Source organism: Chiloscyllium punctatum, chromosome 8 (assembly GCF_047496795.1).
Source record: "Chiloscyllium punctatum isolate Juve2018m chromosome 8, sChiPun1.3, whole genome shotgun sequence".
In the NCBI taxonomy this organism is placed as follows: domain Eukaryota; kingdom Metazoa; phylum Chordata; class Chondrichthyes; order Orectolobiformes; family Hemiscylliidae; genus Chiloscyllium; species Chiloscyllium punctatum.
In genome coordinates, this window is record NC_092746.1 from 119332840 (window position 1) to 119357245 (window position 24406).

Consider the following 24406-nt stretch of genomic DNA (forward strand, 5'->3'; position numbering starts at 1 on the left):
CTCTCCCACTGCAACTCCCAGGTCATTTCCTCTGCCCTGAAGCTCTTCAACCATGTCGTGAAACAAACTCACTACCACAGCCACATTTGCTTCCTCAGTGCCTGCCTCCGTAACCAACTCATCCCACATGGACTCTGGACCACCTTTAAACCAGCAGAGTTCGGACCCAAACAGGACAAACAGTACCAAGGACAGAACGCCCCTGGTGCTCACCTTCCACCCTACCAACCTTCGCATAAACCAAATCATCTGCCGACATTTCCGCCACCTCCAAACAGACCCCATCACCAGGATATATTTCCCTCCCCACCCCTTTCCGCCTTCCGTAAAGACCGTTCCCTCCGTGACTACCTGGTCAGGTCCACGCCCCCCTACAACCCACCCTCCCGTCCTGGCACTTTCCCCTGCCACCGCAGGAACTGTAAAACCTGCGCCCACACCTCCTCCCTCATCTCTATCCAAGGCCTTAAAGGAGCCTTCCACATCCATCAAAGTTTTACTTGTACATCCACTAATATCATTTATTGTATCTGTTGCTCCCGGTGTGGTCTCCTCTACATTGGGGAGACTGGGTGCCTCCTAGTACAGCACTGTAGGGACCATCTCCGGGACACCCGCACCAATCAACTACACCGCCCCGTGGCCCAACATTTCAACTCCCCCTCCCACTCTGCCGAGGACATGGAGGTCCTGGGCCTTCTTCACCGCCGCTCCCTCACCACCAGACGCCTGGAGGAAGAACGCCTCATCTTCCGCCTCGGAACACTTCAACCCCAGGGCATCAATGTGGACTTCAACAGCTTCCTCATTTCCCTTCCCCCACCTCACCCTAGTTCCAAACTTCCAGCTCAGCACTGTCCCCATGACTTGTCCAGACTTGTCCTCCCTGACCTATCACCTTCATCCCCTCCCCACTCACCCATTGTACTCTATGCTACTTTCTCCCCACCCCCACCCTCCTCTAGCTTATCTCTCCATGCTTCAGGCTCACTGCCTTTATTCCTGATGAAGGGCTTTTGCCCAAAACGTCGATTTCGAAGCTCCTTGGTTGCTGCCTGAACTGCTGTGCTCTTCCAGCACCACTAATCCAGAATCTGGTTTCCAGCATCTGCAGTCATTGTTTTTACCCCGACTTCAACACTAGTTGGGTCTGGCGAGGTGGTGGTGGTGGTACTGAGCCAGTTCAGAATCTGGACTTTTTAAATTAAGCTATATCATTACATTTTCCCTTATTCTTAAACTGCTTCAGGTGGAACGGTGGCTCAGTGGGTAGCACTGTTGCCTCACAGTGCCAGGGATCTGGATTCGATCCCAGCCTGGGGCAACTGTGTGTGGAGTTTGCACATTCTCCCTGCGTCTGTGTGGGTTTCCACCCACAGTTCAAAGATGTGCAGGTTAGGGTGAATTGACCATGTTAAATAATTGTTCATAGTGTTAGGTACATTAGTCAGAGGGAAATGGGTCTGGGTGGGTTACTCTTCGGAGGGTCGGTGTGGACTTGTTGGGCCAAAGGGCCTGTTTCCACACTGTAGGGAATCTAATCTAAAATGGCGATAAATGAAAGGTTTTTTTTTACTGTATTGTATTTCACTGTAAAATACAGGTGACAATAAATCATCCATTCATTCAGATTCACTTGCCTCTCAAAGAAGAAATTCCTTCGCACCTCTGTCGTACATGTGTAACCCCCTTATTCTGAGACTCTCCCACAACGGGAAACAACCTGTTAGCATCTACCCTGTCAAATCCCCCAAGAATCTTGTACGTTTCAGTAAGGTTTCCTCTCATTCTTTCAAACTCCAATGAGCACAGGCCCAACCTACTCAACCTCTCCTCCATACGTGGAATCAGTTGAGTGTACCCTCTCTGGACTGCCTCCAATGACGGAATATCTTCCCTTACATGAGGAAACCAAATCTGCTCACAATATTCCAGCTGTGATTCAACACATGTCTTGGTAAAGTGGTTGGAGGGATTATGAGGAGAGGGTGAGTAAGTTGGCCCTCATTGGGGTTCAGAAGAAAGGAAGGTGACCTTTATGAACCACACAAGATTCTTAGGCAGCTTGACAGGGTCAATGCAGCATAGCCCCCCTTGTGGGAGAATCATACTAAACAATCCTAGAATAACGTGGGCTTTATTAACTCTTCTCTCTGCCTGTCCTGTCACATTTCATGACTCATGGACCTACACAGCCAGGTCTTTCTGTTCCTGCAGCTCCTTTGGAGTAGTACACTATTTTTAGTCCTCAGTTTCCACGTCCTTGTACAAAAACGCATCACCTCATTGAACTTCATCTGTCTTCTGATTTTTGATTTGATCTGATTTATTATTGTCACATGTACCCAAGTACAGTGAAAAGTTTGTTTTGCGTGCATCACAGGCAGATCATACCATACATTAGGGTGCATTAGGGTAATAGAACACAGCGAGGAATACAGTGTTACCGCTGCAGAGAAGGCACACAAACAGCAAGACCAACATTAAATTTAAAGTTTGAGAGGTCCATTCAGAAGTCTACTAAAAGCGGGGAAGAATCTGTTCTTGAATCTCTTGTTTGTGTGTTTAAGCTATTGTTTCTTCTGCCTGACAGAAGAGGTGGAAGAGTTTATAACCTCTGCCCACTCTACTGCTCTATCTGCTTCACTGTTTAAAATAATTCCAAGATTTGTATCCTCCACAAATGTTGAAATTTGCACGCCAAGATCCAGATCATTTATAGATAACAAGAAAAGCAACAGTCCCAATACCAATCCCTGGGGAACTTCAATGCTAATCTTCCTTCAGCCTGACCATGACTCTCTGTTCCCCTATCACTCACACCATTTCATATCAATTCGACTACTGTCCTTTTGATTCCACAGCCAATAACATTCTTCAGAAGTGTGATGTGTGGTACTGTATCGAGTAACTTTTGGAAATCAATATATACTCAAATCTCTATATTCTCTTACCTCTCCATTAAGGAAGCAGTACAGCACAGCTACAATGAAACCCTGTGGAACATATCAAGTGGAAATCATTATTATCACAAGGGCAATGTTTCATCATCTGCACAAGGTACAATCCATGATTTGACCTCGCGAATCTACCGCAACAAAGACTGAAAACAAGAAAAACGATTAATCAGCACCCTGCTTGCAAGACTTTAACAGATAGATTAAAGTTCAACCACGTGATTGACTTAATTACAAACTCTGCCAGCATTTAGGTCGAACGTGAGGACTGGGGATCAGAGCTGAAAATGTGGTGCTGGAAAAGCGCAGCAGGTCAGGCAGCATCCAAGGAGCAGGAGAGCTCCTGAAGAACGGCTCATGCCCGAAATGTCGATTCTCCTGCTCCTTGGATGCTGCCTGACCTGCTGCGCTTTTCCAGCACCACATTTTCAGCATTTAGGTCAGGCAACTCAAGGCAAGACTTAGTGGTAAATTTCTGGGCAGTGTTGCCGAACAAAGAGACTTTGGAGTGCAGGTTCACAGTTCCTTAAAAACAGAGTCCCAGGTCGATAGGATAGTGAAGAGGGCATTTGGTATAGTTTCCTTTATTGGTCAGACCATTGAGTACAGGAGTTGGGAGGTCATCTTGCATTGGTTAGATCACTTTTGGAATATTGTGGTCAGTTCTGGTCACCCAGCTATGGAAAAGATGTTGTGAAACTTGAAAGGGTTCAGAAAAGATTTACAAGGAATTTGCCAAAGTTGGAGGGTTTCAGCTACAGAGAGAGGTTGAACAGGCTGGGGCGGTTTTGCCTGGATCGTCAGAGGCTGAGAGGTGACCTTATAGAGGTTTATAAAATCATGAGGGGCATGGATAGGGTGAATAGACAAGGTATTTTTCCCCAGTGTAGGTGTGAACAAAACTTAAGGGTATAGGCTTAAAGTGAGACAGGAAAGATATAAAAGGGATCGAAGGGGCAACTTTTTCACACAGAGGGTGGTGCATGTATGGAATGAGCTGCCAAAGGAAGCAGTGGAGGCTGGTACAATTACAGCATTTAAAAGGCATCTGGATGGGTACATGAATAAGAAGGTTTTGGAGGAATTTGGGCCAAGTGCTGGGAAATGGGACTAGATTAGGTTGGGATAGCTGGTTGGCATGGTCGAGCTGGACCGAAGGGTCTGCTTCCATGCTGTACATCTCTATGACTTACTTTATAAATTCTTTCACATTTTGCAGCCATCACTGGCCAAGCCAGCGTTTACTGCCCATTCCAATTGTCGAGAAGGTGGTGGTGAGCTACCTTTTGAACCCCTGCAGTTCGAGTGGTTTGGGAGTGGTGTAGTGCTGTCCTCTGCTTTTTTTTTAAAAAATAGGCTTCCTAACTGTCCACTTACTACTAATCTTCACCACAATGTGCGCTTTTCCTTTTGCTTTTACACTGTTCCGAACTTCCCTTTACAGTCATAGTTTCCTCAACTTACCCTTAATATGTCTCTCCTTCCTTGGGATGAATTTCTGCTGTGCCTCCTGAATTACCACAGAAATTCCTGCCATTGCTGCTTCCCTTCCAATCAACTCCAGCCAGATCCTTCCTCATGTCTTCGTCATTACATTTACTCAACTGTAATACCATTGCTTCTGATTCCAGCTTCTCCCTCTCAAACTGCAGGGTGTGTCTTGTCTTATTATGGTCACTGCTCTCTAAGGGTTCCTTCACCTTGAGCTCCCTAATCAAGTCTGCCTCGTTACACATCAGCAAATCCAGCACTGCCTGTTCCCTAATGGGATCTACCACAAGCTGCTCCAAAAAAAACACGTCTTGTAGACATTCCACAAATTCCTTTTCTTGGGGTCCACGACCAACCTGATTTTCCCAGTCCCCCTTGATTATGGTAGCAGTGCCTTTTTTACATGCCTTTTCTATCTCCTGATTTATTTTCTGCCCCACTGCTCCCATAAAGGTCTTTCTCCTTTTCCAATTCCTCAACTCAACTGACACAGATTCTACGCCTTCCAACGCTACATAACTTTTTTTTCAGCAAACTTAAATTGCTAAACAAGGCAACTCTGCCCACCTACCTGTCCTTTCAATATGACAGGAACTTTGCATATTTCATTCCCAGCTCTGATCCCCTTCCAGCATTTCTTTGAGATCCTGAATATGAAGGGGGCATGGTTCGATTCATTTGTTAGAGATAGTCCGTGAATCAAACTAGCAACATTCGCATCACACAAGTGCCAGACAATGACCATCTCCAAGAAGAGAGAATCTAACCACTGCCTCTTGACATTCAATGGTGTTACCATCACAGAGCAGCCCACTTAATTGGCACCACATCCACAAACATCCACTCCCTCCACCATCAACATTCAGGAGTAGCAGCGTGTACTACTATCTACAAGAATGCACAATAGAAATTCACCAAAGATCCTCAGACAGGGCCTTCCAAACCCACGACCACTTCCAGCAAGAAGGACAAGGGCAGCAGATACATGGGAACACCACCACCTGCAAGCTTCCCTCCAAGCCACTCACCATCCTGACTTGGAAATATAATCACCGTTCCTTCACTGTTGCTGGGTCAAATTCCTGGAATTTCCTCCCTAAGGGTATTGTGAGTCAACCCACAGCAGGTGGACTGCAGCAGATCAAGAAGGCATCTCACCCCCACCTTCTCAAGGAGCAACTAGTGACAGGCAATAAATGCTGGCCCAGCCAATAACGGTCACATCCCACAAGTGAATAAATATTAAAAGCAGTTGGCTTTGAGAATGAGTTGTAAATGAAGGGATGAGCGATCACAACATGATAGAATTCTTCATCAAGATGGCAAGTGACTTGGTTGATTCTGAGACTATGGTCCTGAATCTAAATAGAGGGCATTAAATTGGAATGATATGCAAGTTGGCTATGATAGATTGGGGAAAGTTAGTGAAAGAGATGGTGGAAAGGCAATGGTGAACATGCAAAGGGTGCGTGGGCGAACTGCAACAGTTGCTCATTCCCGTCTTGCGCAGAAGTAAAACAGGAAAGGCGGCCAAACCATGACTAACAAGGAAAGTTAGGCTTGGTGTAGATCCATGGAAGAAGCTTACAAATTGGCCAAGAAGAAACAACACACCTGTAGAGTTTAGAATTCAGCAAAGGAGGAAAAAAGGGATTGATTAAGAAAAGCAAAGGAGACTTTGAGATTAAGCTTGTAGGGAACATAAAAACTGACTGCAAAAGCTTCTATAGATATGTGAACAGAAAAAGATTAGTGAAGACAAATGTAGGTCCTTTACAGTCAGAAACAGGGGTATTTATAATGGGAAATAACAAAATGACTGACCAACTAAATACATACTTTGGTTCTGTGTTTTGCAACATTTAAAAGGCTTCTGGATGGGTATATGAACAGGAAGGGTTTGGAGGGATATGGGCCAAGTGCTGGCAGGTGGGACTAGATTGGGTTGGGATATCTGGTCAGCGTGGACGGGTTGGACTGAAGGGTCTGTTTCCATGCTGTACATCTCTATGATTCTATGAGAACATAAATAACATACCAGTAATATTAGGAAACAGAGGGTTTACACAGAGGGAGGAACTGAAAGAAATCAGTATTAGAAGGGAAATGGTGTTGGGGAATTTGATGGGATTGAAGGCTGATACATCACCAGGCCCTGATAATCGACTTCAGGAAGGCCCCCCTGAGAAAAAGCGGAATCATTGGTTGTCATCTTCTAAAACTCTTTAGGCCTGGAACATTTCCTACAGATTGTTGAACAGCTAATATAACGCCACCATTTTAACAAAGGGAGGCAGAGAGAAGGCAGAGGGAATGTTCGACCAGGCAGCTTGATGTCAGTAGTGGGGAAAATGCCAGAGTCCATTACTAAAGACTTCATAGCTGAGCATTTGGAAAACAGTGGCATGATGGACAATGTCAGCACATATTTGTAAAAGGGAAACCATGCTTGACAAAGCTACTCGAGTTTTTCAAGGACAAAAGTCATAGGGTTGATGAGGGGAGACAGTGGACGTGGTTTATTTGGACTTTCAGAAGACTTTTGACAAAGTGTCTAATCACAGATTAACGTGTAAAATTAAAACTCCTGGGATTAGGGGCAGAGTATTGAAGTGGGTTTAAAAAAACTTCTTGGCAGACAGGAAACAAAAACTAGAAGTAAACAAGTCTGTTTCTGAACTACAGGGAGTGACAGGGATCAGTGTTAGGACCCCAGCTATTCACAAAGTATATTAATGATTTAGATGAGGGAACTAAATGTAATGCCTCACAATTTGCAGATGAAATAAAGCTAGGTGGGTGGGTGAGCAGTGAGGATGATATGAAATGATTTGGACAAGTTGGGTGAGTGGGCATGGCAGATGTAGTATAAATGTGACATTTATAACTTTGGGACTGAAACCAGGAAGGTAGATCGTTATCTGAATGGCAATAGATTGAGAGAGGAGAATGATCAAAGAGACTGAAAGGCCCTACTGCTGCTCCTATTTATAATATCAGGGTGCGCGATGAAAGATAGAATGTCTTACTTGAAAAGAGCCGAGAATGAGGTCAAAAACCAGTTTTATTTCCACTTCAAAGTTGTCAGGGAAGAATGCAAACACAATGTAATTGACTCCAAAAAGAGGAATTAGCAGAAGAGTTGACTTTGCAAGCCTCCTGTAAAAGGGGAAGAAAAGAAACCACTTCTTTAGAGCCTTCAGACAATTGGGTTCAAGGCCACCCCACACGTCCTGTGAATGAATGTCAAAAAGTTACAAAATAAACTCATCACAAAATATCGGTGATGCTTGGAGCCTATCTTGAAAGCATTCAAGGTTTGCACATTTCTAATTCAGCCTGAATTGTGAGCCTGTGGTTATTTTGACAGTATACCAAGTGTCAATTACTGTTGGCACCATTCTCAAGTGTGGAATCGCATTCCTTCATCTGTTAATTGTCCCACATTTTAAAAATGGAAACACTGATATATTTTAAAACTTTTCCTTGCCTATCTCTTTTGTTATTCCTTGTGCAATCCATCTTTATTTTCCGCTGTTCTGAGGAAGGTCACTCAACCTGGAACGTTAATTGATTTCTCTCTAAGATGCTGCCAGACTTGCTGAGCTTTGCCAGCAACTTCTGATTTTGTTTATTCCCCGCTCAATAGGCAAATTGATCTTATCGAATGGCATGGCAGGCTCAAATGTGCCTTTCATACTTTGTTTGTCCCTTTATATATAACTGAGGCATTCTCAGCGACCATTCGGAGAATCAGGCATTTTCAAGGGCACCAGCAGATTGTCACCTGGAATCAAGACCCGGAGGGCAAAGGTCCTACCCAGCGAGAGCTGCAACCAATTGCAGGCTTGCGCTTCACCATGGGGAGATACAAGGAGAGCATCCCCAGAGTTCCAGGTTCACAGAAGATCCAGGACTGAGATAAAGGATTTGTTGGTGGGAGTTTTCCCAAGATGGGATCAGCGGGATGGGACCAGGATAAGAATAGGAAGCACGGTTAGGGTACTGGCTCCCAGTATACAACCCCTGCTGCTCTATGTTAAGTCCCTTGATCAGTCACTGACTGCCTTTCTTTGGAGGACTCCGCACCCCAGGGGGATGAGCTACTGGCCGGGTATCAGTTCTCAAACAGGCTCAACTACAGGCCGACTCACAGCTGTGGGTTAATGCCAATGGGTGGTGGGATGAGGCCCTTAAATGGTCCTGAATTGGTCACGTAAGCAGCTCAATTGACTGCAAGGCAGGAAAGTTGACCACAGAACTTAATGGCTAGGATTGGGCACCATCACTTGCATAATTAAATGCCCTTCCCACCTCCAAGTTCACCATCTCCTGAAATTGCAGGTTTCCCCCTCCTCCCCCAGGTATTATTCTTCCTGTATCAATTTGGCCTCAAGTTCAGGAATATCACATGGAAGCAGAGGACCAACTCATATAAGAACAAAGGTTTGGACCTATGTTATTTATTATTTACATAAAGGGCAGCACGGTGGTTCAGTGGTTAGCACTGCTGCCTCACAGAACCATGTACCTGGGTTCGATTCCAGCCTTGGGCGACTGTCTGTGTGGAGTTTGCACATTCTCCCAATGTCTGCGTGGCTTTCCTCCGGGTGCTCCGGTTTCCTCCCACAATCACAAAGATGTGCAGGTCAGGGTGAATTGGCCATGCTAAGTTGCCCATAGTGTTAGGTGTAGTCAGGGGTAGGTATAGGGTAGAACGTAGAACAATACAGCATAGAACAGGCCCTGCGGCCCTCAATGTTGTGCTGACCTGTGAACTAATCTAAGCCCATCCCCCTACACTATCCCATCATTATCCATGTGCTTATCCAAGGATTATTTAAATCTCCCTAATGTGGCTGAGTTGACTACATTGGCAGGTAGGGCGTTCCACACCCTTACCACTCTCTGAGTAAAGAACCTGCCTCTTACATCTGTTTTAAATCTATCACCCCTCAATTTGTGTTTACATCAGAGTGGTGCTGGGAAAGCACAGCAGGTCAGGCAGCATCCGAGGAACAGGAAAATCGACGTTTCGGACAAAAGCCCTTCATCAGGATGATGGGCTTTTGCCTGAACCGTCAATGTTCCTGCTCCTCGGATGCTGCCTGACCTGCTGTGCTTTTCCAGCACCACTCTAGTCTAAACTCTGGTGTCCAGCATCTGCAGTCCTCAGCTTTGCCTACCCCTCAATTTGTAGCTATGCCCCCTCATAAAAGTTGACGTCATCATTCTGGAAAAAAGATCACTGTCTACCCTACCTAATCCTCTGATCATCTTGTACGTCTCTATCAAATCCCCTCTTAGCCTTCTTCTTTCCAATGAAACAGACCCAAGTCCCTCAGCCTTTCCTCATAAGACCTTCCCTCCAGACCAGGCAACCAGCTTTGACAAAGGGTCAGTTAGACTTGAAACGTCAGCTCTTTTCTCTCCTTACAGATACTGCCAGACCTGCTGAGATTTTCCAGCATTTTCTCTTTTGGTTTCAGATTCCAGCATCCGCAGTAATTTGCTTTTAACCAGGTAGGGGAATGGGTCTGGATGGTTACTCTTTGGAGGGTTGGTTTGGACTTGTTGGGCCAAATGACTGTTTCCATTCTGTAGGGAATCTAATCTAAATGATCTGGATGTGAAAGTACAAGGCATGGTTAGTTAGTTTGTGGACGATACTATCGTTGATAGCGAGAAAGGTTATCAAATATTACAGAGGAACGTGGATCGGATGGGGAAGTGAGCTGAGGTGATAAGTGTGAGGTGTTGCACCTTGTAAGTGAAACCAAGGTAGGACTTGTACAGTAAATGGTAAGGTGTTGAGGTGTATTGTGGAACAGAGGGACCTAGGAGTACAAGTACATAGTTCTTTGAAAGCGGTGTCACAGGTAGACAGAGTGGTGAAGAAGGCGTTTACCATGCTGGCCTTCATCAGTCGAGGCATTGAGTATAGGAGTTGGGACGTTATGTTGAAGTTGTATAAGTTGTTGGTGAGGCCACACGTGGAGTATCGTGTATAGTTTTAGTCATCCTGTTACAGGAAAGACTTAGGTAAACTGGAAAGAGGGTGAAGAAGATTACAAGGATGTTGCCAGGATGGGTAGGCCTGAGTTATGGGGAGAGGTTGGCCAGGATCGGAGTTTATTCCTTGGAATGGAGGAGGCTGAGGGGTGACCTTATTGAGGCGTGTACAATCATGACAGGCATAGATAGGATCGATGTATATAGTCTTTTTCCCAGGGATGGGAAATTGAAAACTAGAGGGCACAGGGTTATGGTGAGAGGGGAAAGGTTTAGGAAGGACCTGAAGAACAACTTCTTCACAGAGAGTGGTGCGGGTATGGAGTGGGCTGCCAGAAAAAATGGTTAAGGCAGGTACAATAGCAACATTTAAAAAACATTTGGATAAGTACATGGATGGGAAGGGTTTAGAGGGATATGGACCAAATGCAGGCAATTGGAACTAGCTGAGTGGAGAGCATGGTCAGCATGGACCTTTTTGTGCCAAAGAGCCTGTTTCCATGCTGTATTACTCTATGATTCTACAACATACGAACTAGGAGCAGGAGTAGGCCATTTGGCCCCTTGAACCTGCTCCACCATTCAATAAGATCACAGCTGATCACGGACCCAGCTCCAATTACTTGCCCACTCACCATAACACTTAATTCCTTTACTGTTCAAAAATGTATCAATTCATGTCTTAAAAACATTTAATGAGGTCACTTCAACTCCTTCACTGTGCAGGGAATTCTACAGGTTCACAACTCTTTGGGTGAAGAAGTTCCTCCTTAACTCCGTTCTGAATCTGCTTCCCCTTATTTTGAGGCTTTGCCCCCTTGTTCTAGTTTCACGAGTCAGTGGAAACAGCCTCCCTGCTTCAATCTAATGCATTCTTTCATAATTTTTTATGTTTCTATAAGACCCCCCCCCGCCAACCCCCATTCCTCTAAATTCCAATGAGTCTCATTCCAGTTTACTCAATGTCTTGTCTGGAATCAACCTAGTGAATCTCCTCTGCACCCCCCTCCAGGGCCAGTAAGTCCTTTCTCAAGTAAGGAGACCAAAACTGTACACAGTACTCCAGGTGTGGCCTGTACAGCTGCAGCATAACCTCCCTACTTTTAAACTCCCTCCCTCTGGCAATGAAGGACAATATTCCATTTGCCTTCTTAATTACCCGCTGCAGCTGCAAACCAACAATATTGAAGGTCAGTGCAGGCTTGAAGGGCTGAATGGCCTCTTCCTGCTCCCTCGTTTCTATGTTTTCACCCACTCCTGGTTAAGGAGATTTTGTGCATTTTTGTGCCCTGGTATTGCAAATATCTGATTCATGTTAACGTTTTTGAGGTAACATTTAAGATTAGATTAGATTACTTACAGAGTGGAAACAGGCCCTTCAGCCCAACAAGTCCACACCGACCTGCTGAAGCGCAACCCACCCAGACATTTACCCCTGCACGTAAGACTATGGTCAATTTAGCACGGCCAATTCACCTAACCTGCACATTTTTGGACTGTGGGAGGAAACTGGAGCACCTGGAGGAAACCCACACAGACACAGGGAGAACGTGCAAACTCCACACAGTCAGTCACTGCCCGAGGCTGGAATTGAACCGGGGTTCTGGTGCTGTGAGGCAGCTGTGCTAACCACTGTGCCGACCACTAATTTAATTCTGGGAAGATTATTGTTATATAAAACGCTGGGCTTTGGAGATGGCTAAAGAAATCACAGTTCAAAGGTAACTCTTGTTTGTTAAATGAAGTCATGTTATAAAGGACAGTGTTACGAAACAGCAAGAGGACCTACTCGGCTAAAGAACTGGAGGCGTGATGTCTGAAATCCTTGCAGTAATGACAGTCCAGAGAGATATTTTATTTTAGGAGTTAGAGCTAATTTGATTTTAAAATCTAGCGAGCCCCAAAAGATTGTAAACCTCATTTACTTCAGTAGATCAAAGAAGAAACTGTAATTAAACAATTTAAAAGATTGATTTGAGGATAGCCCAGAGCATCTGTGTTGACATGGAGCTAGGTGGAGCTTAGACAGAATCTCTATTTTCAATCTATCTGGGTGTTTGCTGGGAGAGGTAGTTGCAGTTGTGATTTGCAGCTGCCTGAGTAAAGTTAACCAAACGACTACTTATATCAATAGGTCTGAGCTATAAGCAGCTAATTAACTTCACAAATAACAGTGTGGAATAAAGGCAAGACAAACCCTCACGATTTTCAGGGAAAGGTGGGCACTGCAGGGAGTGGAGTGCATTATTTCCCCGTCCAACTCTATTTTGATTTAGTCCCCACCCTCCCCTTCACTGTTTGATCACACAGCGCTGCCCTTTGATGTGAAGGGCACTGCTTGTCACTGGCCACTCGGGTGATTCCTTTCTTCCTGGTGGTGGAAATTTGAATAAAGATTCATGCATTTTGTGTCTCACACTTGCACACACACAACATGGGTGCTGGGAGAAATATAAGCACTACCGCAGTTAGGGGGTAGTGTGGGGGTAAAAGAGAAAAAAATAAAAAGGGCAGGTCCTCAGTTTGGGGCACGGACTAAAAAAAATATAACCGGGAGATTTAGAGTCTCCTCAGTTTAGAGCACTGACTCTGTGTCGGCTGGTGCTATAGTTGGTGTGTTACTGCTGAAAAAAAAATAGGCAAGACAAACCCTCGAGATTTTCAGGGAAAGGTGGGCACCACAGGGTGTGGAGTGTATTATTTCCCTCTCCAACTCTATTTTGATTTAATCTCTGCCCGATCTTCACTGTTTGATCACACAGCACTGCCCTTGGATGTTTTCTTTCTACCTGGTGGTGGAAATTGAATAAAGGTTTGTACACCTGTTGTCTTTCACGGTGGTGTCTCACGCCTACAGACACACAACATGGGTACTGGGGAGAAAATTTTAAAAAAAATATAACCAGGGATTACAATCTCACTAAAAAAAAAATTAAGCAGGAGAGGCTCTTGATGAGAAGGGCATGATTGTCACTAGCCACTCTGTGTTTCCTTGCTTCCTGGTGGTGGCGGACAAATGAAGATTTATGCACTCATTGTTTTACACGGTGTCTCACACCTGCACACACACACACAACATGAGGGCTGGGGAACAAATAAGCACTACCATTGTTAGGTGGCAGTGCAGGTGAGAAAGGGTTTAAAAAAAAAGAAGTAAAACCAGGAGATTAGAATCTCCTCAGTTGAGAAAATATATCTAACCAGGAGATGAAAATCTCCTCAGTTCAGGGGACTTACTCTGGAGCTGGCTGGCCACACAGCCAAGGAGTGCGGCTGCTGTTGGTCTCTGCTGAGGAGGAGAGTTTCCCTTCTTTCCCCTTGTCAAGGAAGACATTTAATTTTTGGTCTTCTTTATTTTTTGTTGTGTTCATTTTTCTGGGTTTATTTCGTTTTGTTTTCCTTTTTTCCTTGAATTTGAGCTGTGTTCAGGTGCACAAGCAGCTACCCACTACTGCTGCTGTTAGAGAAAAAAGAATATAGCCAGGAGAACCAAAAAGTTAATAATCTCTGGATTACTACCTGAACCATGAGAGAGAGAAAAAAAAGAGGCAAGATGAACCCTCGAGATTTTCAGGGAAAGGTGGGCACCGCAGGGAGTGGAGTGTATTACTTCCCCCTCTAACTCTATTTTGATTTAATCCCTGCCCTCCCCTTCACTGTTCGATCACACAGCATTGCCGTTTGAGAAGGGCACTGCTTGTCACTGGCCACTCGGGTGTTTCCTTCCTACCTGATGGTGAATAAAGATTCATGCACCTTGTGTCTTTCATGGTGTCTCACACCTGCACACACACACCATGGGTGCGCGGAAAATATAAGCACCACTGCAGTTAGGTGATAGTGTGAGGGGTAAAGGAAAAAAAAGTTATTAAAAAAAGGTGAGATGAGATTGGCCGGGGGGGGGGGGGGGGGCGGGGGGGGGGTGTTGAATTTAACCAGGAGATTTAGAGTCTTCGCAGTTTAGGGGACTGACTCTGACTCTGAGCTGGCTGGTAAAACAAAACAGGTGATACTACTACAGTTAGGCAATGGTGGGGGGGGGGGGGGGGAGTGGCAGGAAGAAAAAAAATCTTTAAATAAAAGAAAAATATAGGCAAAACGATGTGGGAGTGGAGGAGGGAGGGTGGATATAATGAGGAGATTTAGAGTCTCCTCAGTTCAGGGAACTGTGGCAGGTGCCAGTGTGTTCCTAATACTGTTGGTTGCTGTGTTTTGGAGGAGGAAAGTTTGCTTTTCCTTTCCCCTTGTTTAGGGAAAGAGAAAAAAAGGAAAAAAAAAAGCAACATGAGAATGTAGTTTGAACTTTGTGATGGAACACAGGCTGAAAGATTTTCTAGTTTGAAGCTTGTGAAAAAAGAAAAAATGTCTACAGGGCATCTCACTATGTCTTGTGGCAAAAGATCCCAATCAGCCAAAAGTGGCAAGTGTTAGAAAAGTACCCAAGGAACTGATAAGATACAGAAGCATCAACAAGTCGAGAGGGTGAATTAAAGTTTTACTTCGGAGAATGGTTGAAATGGAGTAAAACTCTCCAGGGGACTGTGGCGTTGTTATGGCTATATCCTACTGATGCAACTATACTCAAGATCTCTACATCTTACAAGAGAATTCTTCAGTTAGATAGGAAGCAAACTACAACGCATAACATAATGCTAAACCATACTAAATTAACAGTGTCAGGATTAGTACTTAGAACTGTACAGCATAGGAACAGTCCCTACAGCCCATCATGCTGTGCCGAACAGGACGCCAAATTAAGTTAGTCCCTTCTGCCTGGACTTGGTCCATATCCTTCCATCTCTTGCCTATCCATGTGTTTATCTAAAAGGCCCTTAAATGTCCCTATTGTATCTACCTCCTACACAACCCTGGAAGCAACTTTGTGGCACAGTTCTATTTATTAAAATGAGATATTTAAATTTATTTTTTAAAATGCTAATATGATGATGAGATGTAGAAGAAAGAGTAGGCCATTCAGCCCATAGGGTATATTCCACCATTCAGCATGATAATGGCTGATTTGATTAATCCTCAACTCCACCTTCCTACGTTTTCTCCATCACCCTTACAGATTTAAAAATCGGTCTATCTCAGCCGTGAATATACTTAACGACCCAGCCTCTACAGTCCTCGGTGATAAAAAAAATCTACAGATTCACTCCCCTCCAAGAGAAGAAATTCATTCCTATCTTTGTCTCCAATGTGAGATCCTTTATTTTGGAGTTATGACCACTGGTCCTTGACTCTTTCACAAAGGGATGATCTCCTTAATGTCTCCTTACAAGATTCTAATGCTGTTTACTGGTGTTCCTGTTTCCCTCACAACCATGTTAACAGCCAACAAACTGTGGTGTGAGATATAGTTGAGACAAGATCAGTCTAACCAATGGTGATGGGTGCTGCTATAACACACTATGAGCCATTCAGAACACTTACAAGTATTGACTGGTATCATTGAGCCCAACATCTGGTGAGTGGAGTTTTTGAACCAGGATTCGAATGATACAGATGAAGAAAATAAAGTTTACCTACAGATGAAGAAAATAAAGTTTACAAGGTTAAAACACTCGAACATAAGAAATAGGAGTAGACTGACAATCCAATTGAGCGCACTCTGATATTCCATCTGATCATGGCTGATGACATGCTTCACACTTTGACACCTACTCCGTCAATTCCCAAACAGACCAAAAATCACAACCTTAAATGTATTCAACAATGAAGCACTCACAATCCTCTGGGGTACAGAGTTCAGAAGATTACTCACCATCTGTGGGAAGAAATTTCTCCTCATCTCAAACTGAAATGATTGCCCACCTCTAGCCAAAGAACATGGCCCTACATTACACCCAGCCCAGCTCGGGTAAATGGCCTCTCGGTACCTACCCTCTCAAGCTCCTTCACAATCTTGAATTGAAATCACCTCTCGTTCTTCTAAAATTTAGAGAATACAGTCCCAATTTACACAGCTGCTCAACCTAGGACCACTCTCTTATCCCAGGGACCTAGAACAGGGAGGGTGGATAAAGAGGAGGGAGAGTAGCATTGCTAATCAAAGAGTGCATCACAGCTGCAGAAACAAAGGATGTTGAGGGAGGTATGTCTACTGAGTCAGTATGGATGGAAGTTAGGAGCAGCAAGAGAACAGCCACCACATTGGGGGTTTTCTACAGACCATCTAATAGCAGCAGAGAGATTGAAGAACTCACAGGCGGGCAGATTCTGGAAAAATGCAGGAGTAGCAGGGTTGTAGTTATGGGTGATTTCAACTTTCCCAATATCGATTGGGAAGATGGTTTGGATGGAGTGCCAGGTGTGTTCAGGAGGGTTTCCTTACTCAGTATGTAGACAGACCGATGAGGGGAGCAGCCATTTTGGATTTGGTGCTTGGCAATGAGCCAGGACAGGTGTCAGATCTCGTGGTGGGAGAACATTTTGATGACAGTGATCACAACTGCCTCACATTTAGCATAGCCTTGGAGAGGGAAAGGAGCAATTACCGAGGGAAGCTATTGAATTGGGGAAAAGCAAATTATGACACTATCAGACAGGAGTTGGGAAGTACAGACTGGGAGCAATTGTTCCACAGAAAGGGCACAGCAGACATGTGGAGACTGTTTAAGGAGCAGTTGTTGCGAGTGATGCACAAATTTGTTCTGCTGAGACAGGTAAGAAGGGGTAAGATTAAGGAACCTTGGATGACGAGAACAGAGGAGCTTCTCGTCAAAAGGAAGAAGGCAGCTGATGTAAGGTGGAGGAAGCAAAGATCTAGCACAGCTTTAGAGGATTACAGGCTTGCTAGAAAGGAGCTCAGAAATGGACTGAGGAGATCCAGGAGGGAGCACGATAAAGGCTTGGCAAGAAGGATTAGGGAGAACCCAAAGGCATTTTACTCATACGTGAGGAATAAGAGAATGATCAGGGAGAAGGTAGGGCCGATCGGGGATAGCGGAGGGAACTTGTGTGTGGAGTCTGAGCAGATTGGGGAAGCTCTAAATGAGTCTTTTGCTTCGGTTTTCACCAAGGAAAGGGAACTTGTTGGAAATGAAAACTTTGAGGAGCTGGGATACAGTCTTGACCAGATCAAGATTGATGAAGTTGATGTGCTAGAAATTTTGACAAACATTAAGATTTATAAGTCCCTAGGGCCAGACCAGATTTATCCCCTAGGCTGCTCCGGGAAGCGAGAAAGGAGGTTGCTAAGCCGCTGGCGAGGATATTTGCCTCCTCCCTCTCCACAGGAATCATACTGGAGGATTGGAAGGAGGCGAATGTTGTTCCTCTTTTCAAGAAGGGTAATAGGGAAATCCCTGGCAATTACAGACCAGTCATTCTCACATCTGTGGTCAGCAAACCTTTGGAAAGAATTCTGAGGGATAGGATTTATGACTATTTGGCAAAGCATAGCGTGATTAAAGGCAGTCAGTATGGCTTTGTGAGGGGCAGGTCATGCCTCACAAATCTTATTGAGTTCTTTGAGGAGGTGTCAAGACAGGTCGACAATGGTTGAGCAGTGGATGTGGTGTATATGGACTTCAGCAAGGCATTTGATAAGGTTCCCCATGGTAGGCTCATTCATAAAGTCAGGAAGTATGGGATACAGGGAAATTTGGCTATCTGGATTCAGAATTGGTTGTAGTTGGGAAGTATTCTGCCTGGAGGTCAGTTTTGAGTGGGGTCCCGCAGGGCTCTGTTCTTGGGCCTCTGCTCTTTGTAGTTTTTATAAATGACTTGGATGAGGAGGTTGAGGGGTGGGTTAGTAAATTTGCAGATGACACAAAGGTTGGAGGTGCCGTTGATAGTATCGAGGGCTATTGCAGGCTGCAGCGCGACATAGACAGGATGCAGAGCTGGGCTGAGAAATGGCAGATGGGGTTCAAACTGGATAAATGCGAAGTGATGCATTTTGGAAGGTCGAACTCGAATGCTGAATACAGGATTAAAGACAGGATTCTTGGCAGTGTGGAGGAACAGAGGGATCTGGGTATGCAAGTACATAGATTCCTCAAAGTTGCCACCCAAGTGGATAGGGTTGTTAAGAAAGCATGTGGTGTTTTGGCTTTCATTAACAGGGGGATCGAGCTCAATAGGCGCAAGGTTTTGCTGCAGCACTACAAGTCCCTGGTGGGACCACACTATATTTGCTTTTCAAATTTTGTTAGAACAGGGAAGCTCAATGGAATACTAGCTGATGAATTCCAGTGACAAAAAAAAAACTGCAGATGCTGGAATCCAAAGTAGACAAGCAGGAAGCCAGAAGAACAAAACAAGCCAGTTAACATCAAGAGGTGGAAAAGTCCTGAAGAAGGGTTACACCTGAAATATTGATTTCTCCACCTCCTGGTCCTGCTTGGCTTGCTGTGAATTCCAGTGATAACCGATATAAAACCCGGAGAACTGCGGATGCTGTAAATCAGAAACAAAAATAGAAATTGCTGGAAAAGCTCAGCAGGTCTGGCAGCATCTGTGAAGAGCAATCAAAGTTAACATTTCGTGTTGAGTGACCCTTCCTCAGAATCAGATCTAAAACGTTAACACCAGTGATAGCCTGACTGCTGTTATGTCCCTGACTACTCTCAGAAAATCGCTGGTTTGTAAAGAGTCATAGAGTCAAAGAGATGTACAGCACAGAAACAGATCCTTTAGTCCAACTTGTCCATGCCGACCAGATATCCTAAAATTAATCTAGACCTCATGTGCCAACTTTTGGCCCATATCCCTCTAAACCCTCCCTCTTCATATACCCATCCAGATGCCTTTTAAATGCTGTAATTGTACCAGCCTCCACCACTTCCTTTGGCAGCTCATTCCATACATGCACCATTCTCAGTGTGAAAACGTTGCCCCCTTCGGTCCCTTTTAAATCTTTCCCCTCTCACACCAAACCTATACCCACTAGATCTGGACTCCCCTCACCCTGGGGAAAAGACCTTGTCTATTTATCTTATCCATACCTTTCATGATTTTATAAACCTCTGTAAGGTCACCCCTCAGCCTCCGATGCTCCAGGGACAACAGCCCCAGCCTATTCAGCCTCTCCCTATAGCTCAAATCCTCCATTCTGGCAACATCCTTGTAAATCGTTTCTGAACCCTTTCAAGTTACACAACATCCTTCCGATAGGAAGGAGGCCAGAATTATTTGCAGTCTTCCAAAAGTGGCCTCTGTGTCGGAGATAAATGCAGGAAATGCATAGCAGTTTAGTGATGGAAAGGGAAAGGTTATCTCGATCTACATGGGAAGCTGACTTTGCTGAAGGTGACTCTATACAAAGTAACAGCCCATTCTTTCTCTTTCTCAGGCTGAACCACTGAGTGGTTTTCCAGTGTTTTCCTGAGATTCACCGATGCTATCATTCCACCGTTTCTGATGACCAATGGATAGAGTGCTAAAGTGCGTCAAAGCACTAGCATCTCATCCTTGCAAGTGTAAGGAGACCTCTACATCAATAATATCGACATCACGTAAACTGGCTTCATGAAGAAGTGTACAAATATTTCAATAACATTTTCAGTGTTCTTTTGGTAATGTGCATTGAGTTTTTCATGTAGGTCAGTTGGAACAATCCTCAATGCTTTTGGAAAACAAAATATAGATCAGGAAGATTAATGTGACTGGCTACTGAGTTAAGAAGGTGGACGGTGAGGGAGACTGTAACTCTTTATGTCAATTGACAATTAGAGTTAAAATCCAAGTGGTATGTTTCACACCCACAGCCCCTCCCTGATTTAATTCTGTTCATTGTTCTGACAATGAGCAGAGGCCTCCTTCTTCAAGGACAGCAATTTTCCCCTCCCATGCGGTCCCCTGCAGCGCATCTCCTCCACTTCCTGCTTGTCTGCCCTTGAACCCCACCTCTCCAATCGCAACAAAGACAGAACCCACCCGGTCCTTACCTTTCACCCCACCAACCTCTATAGACATCGCATCATCCTTTGCCATTTCCACCACCAGAGATATATTTCCCTCCCCACCTCCATCGGCCTTTCGGAGATACCATTCCCTCCGTGACTCCCCTGTCAGATCCTCACCCCTTTCCACCAACCCACACCTGGCATCTTCCCCTGCTATCGCAAGAAGTGCAAATCCTGTGCCCACGTCACCCCTGTCACCTCCATCTAAGGTCCCAAAGGATCCTTCCACATCCATCAGAAATTTACCTGTACTTCCACACACGTCATCTACTGCATCCGTTGCACCAATGTGGTCTCCTCTACATCGGGAAGACAGGATGCCAACTTGCGGATCATTTCAGAGAACATCGCTGGGACACCCGCACCAACCAACCCCAATGCCCTGTGGCTGAATACTGACTCCCCCTCCCATTCAACCAAGGACATGCAGATCCTGGGCTTCCTCCATCACCAAACCCTAACCACCCAGCACCGAGGAAGAATGCACTTTCCGCCTTGGGACCCTCCAACCACACGGGATCAATGTGGATTTCACCAGGATTTCCATTTCCTCTCCCCTGACCTTGTCCCAGATACAACCTTCCAACTCCGAACCCGCCCTCTTGAACGGTCCAACCTGTCCATCTCCCTTCCCACCTATCTGCTCCACCCTATCAGCTTCTCCCTCACCTTCATCTACCTATCATATGCCCAGCTACCTTTACAGTTCCCCCCCTCCCATTTATCGCTCAGCTCCCTTGGCCCACAAGCCTCATTCCTGATGAAAGGCTTATGCCAGAAACGTTGATTCTCCTGCTCCTTGGATTCTGCCTAATCAGCTGTGCTTTTCCAGCATCACACTCTTCAATATTGTCGGGACAATGCCTTACTCAAATCAGAGCCATTCACATTGATCAGCCTGTGCTCTTTTAACTGACCCCTGGACAAGGAGCAGATACAATAAGGGAGGAACTGAGTGCAGGTTCTGTTTGTAAAATTTATCAGAGGTGTGGAGGAACCCTTCCTCGTAGCTCATAACTGTACCAAACCTCTCATCCTTGCCTCTCTCCGTCCCTCACCCTGTGCAATTCACCTGCCCACACTATTTCATCCTTGGAGGCTTCAGGTGATGCTATAGAGGGAGTGCCGTAAAAGTTTACCAGACTGAATCCTGGGATGGCAGGGCTGACATATGAAGACAGACTGGATCGGTAAGGACAATAATCATTGGAATTTTGAAGACTAATGGGTGATCTCATAGAAACGAGTAAAATTCCATTAGGACTAGACAGAGTAAATGCAGGAAGGATGTTCACAGCGACCAGGGAGCCCACTATCAGGATCACAGTCTATAGATATGGGTAGGTTATTTAAGACTGTGATGAGGATCAATGTCTTCAACCAGAGAATGGTGATCCTGCTGACTTCTCTGCCACAGAATGCTGTTAAGGCCAAAACATTGAATGTTTTCAAGAAGGAGTTACACATCGTTCTGAAGACCAAAGGGATCAAAGGGTATGATGAGAAAGCAGGAATCAGGGACTGAGTTGCATGATCAGCCATGATCATATTGAATGGTGGTGCAGGTTCGAAGGGCAGAATGGCCTACTCCTGCTCCTATTTTCTATGGGGGAAGATTAGATGGCAGGTCGAGGTATTCAGAACAGTAACGAATGATCACCAGAAACAAAGTGTGGTGTCAAAGGCAGGAGATTGGGCACAAAGTTAAAAGGCTTGGAGAGTTGGTGCAGATATGATGGGCTGAATGGCCACCTTCTGCACCATAACAATTGTGAAGTATATGGCCTCCCGTCATCTCCTGTAGCTCCTGGGATGGAAATCCCACCTTCCCATTGGCTTCAACTCAGGAGTTTAAAATTCCCATCCAACAGTAATTTGAGCACTGTGTCCTTACCAAGATGGAGACCAGAATGGGAGCACGAATGATCCACCAGTATGGAGAGTCAATATTCAGCCAACATCTAAAGGAGAAAAGAGTAAACTGGCTTAGACTAAATGGATCCAGATATATCACAGAAACCTCAGCAACTCATGCGGGTTAAATTAAACACATATTCACTCCAACCAAGTCAAAGCTCTTCCACATTGGTCTCACCTCGTCACATCTACTCAACGGACTTCCAACCCAATCACCCCTTCCTAATCTTTGGGTGCTGAGATTTAATTACAGCACTGCTCTCCTTGAGAGGAGCTAACTTCCAGCTTATTGATCGCATTGGTTCCATAACTCATTGCTTGGGCTGAAAATTCCTCAGATTATATTTAGTCACAGACACAGGCTCTACCACCCACATAGTCTATGCTGCCTCCTAGAACCTGAACAGCATGTCTATTCCTCCTTTCCTCATGTGTTTCTCTAACTTCACATTCATGGATCGATTACTCCCTGTCATAGCAGGTGCCACATACCCCTCACTCTCTGGGATTTCCTTTCTATGTTAGGCCAGTTGGCAGTTAAGTGCTAACACATTCAATGGACCTGGAGTTAAATGTAGACCACACCGGGTAAGAAGGGCAGTGGCATCCACCCGATGATGTGGAAAATTGTCCAGGTGTGCCCTGTACAGGAAAAACAGGACAAATCCAACCAATGGGTGGCATGGTGACTTAGTGGTTAGCATTGCCGCCTCACAGCGCCAGGGATCCAGGTTCAATATCACCCTCGGGCGACTGTCTGTGTGGAGTTTGCACATGCTCCCTGTGTCTGTTTGGATTTCTTTCAGGTGGGTATATGAATAGGAAGGGTTTGGAGGGATATGGGCCAAATGGGACTAGATTAGGTGAGGATATCTGGTCAGTATGGGACAAGTTGGACCAAAGGGTCGGCTTCTGTGCTGTACATCTCTGTGAAAGGCAACAGTAAACATTTGGGATATTCCAAAAATCGATGATTGCTGTGCATAGCTTTCAATTCATTATTTGAATGTAGAGAATCCCAATGGTGCGATTTGAGCTCCTTAACCTAGGCCTCTCCATTACACCTACACTATACAAACACAGCAGCTGCAAGAGCAGGTCAGTGACTGGCAGGTCAGTGTCTTTGGATTTTGATCTTACACTACTGACCTCAAATTTTAAATTCCTCCAGAACAGAAAACATCTTCGCTACATTGAGCAAATTGAACCCTTTCAGAATTTAATAGACCTGGAAAATCAGTTGCCTTCCAGCCTTCACTTGGCTGTCGAAATGAGTCTCGCCCATTTCAACCTGCCTGATAGTTACACATACTCTGTTCTGGCATCAATCTTTTGACTCTTATTCTGCACCTTCCCCAGCGACTCGATACCCTTTACTCGTTGCTCAGATATTCTGAAAGGGGTCTGTCTCCTTCGCATTCAAGCTAAGAGTCATGGAGACCTGTAGCACCAACAAGGCCCTTCAGCCCATCATTCCTGTGCCACACCGACTCCCTCAGTCAATGAGCTGACTATTCTTCCATCCAGCAGAAGCCGGCTGTACCCAGTGTGGTGCCCACAAGAACTCAATGTAAGAGACGCGTGAATGTTTGGCACTGCCCTCCAGGCACTCTGAACTGGAACTGAAAATCTCTCCACATTATGAATTCTGCTGGATTCTGCACTGTACTGGAGTGAACACAGAGAACTTACCCGTCATCATCATAATGTACTCGAGTAATGGTCCAGGTGACAATAAAAAGCATTGGAGTCCCTGGCAAAAGAATTAAAGAGAACTTTACTTCAGATACTATCCAATATGAAGCAGTCTGTTTAAATTCCATCCCATCCAAATCCAAATCCAAATCCCATCCCTATTCCTCCATCATTAATGCTCAGTAGCAGCAGTGTAGACCATCTACAGGATGCACTGCAGAAATTCACCATAGAGTCATACAGCATGAAAACAGACCCTTTGGCCCAACTCGTCCATGCTGACCCAGGGTTCCTAAACTGAACTAGCCCCATTTGCCTGCATTTGACTCATATCCCGGAGTCAAAAAGTGTGGTGCTGGAAAAGCACAGCCGGTCAGGCAGCATCCGAGGAGCAGGCACGTCAACTGGTACATGAATAGG

At 45.1% G+C, this 24406-nt stretch overlaps 1 protein-coding gene across 1 annotated transcript in view; it reads right to left on the reverse strand.

Moving 5' to 3' along the window:
• LOC140480853 (vasoactive intestinal polypeptide receptor-like) overlaps positions 1-24406 on the reverse strand; it is a 96878-nt gene that overhangs the window by 4905 nt on the left and 67567 nt on the right. Inside the window, exons 8-12 of the mRNA XM_072576358.1 lie at positions 23984-24044; positions 22269-22335; positions 15897-15988; positions 7478-7607; positions 2955-2996 (exon numbers count right to left, since the gene is read on the reverse strand). Coding sequence (XP_072432459.1) covers positions 2955-2996; positions 7478-7607; positions 15897-15988; positions 22269-22335; positions 23984-24044 — 392 coding nt within the window. The remainder of the gene's footprint in view (positions 1-2954; positions 2997-7477; positions 7608-15896; positions 15989-22268; positions 22336-23983; positions 24045-24406) is intronic.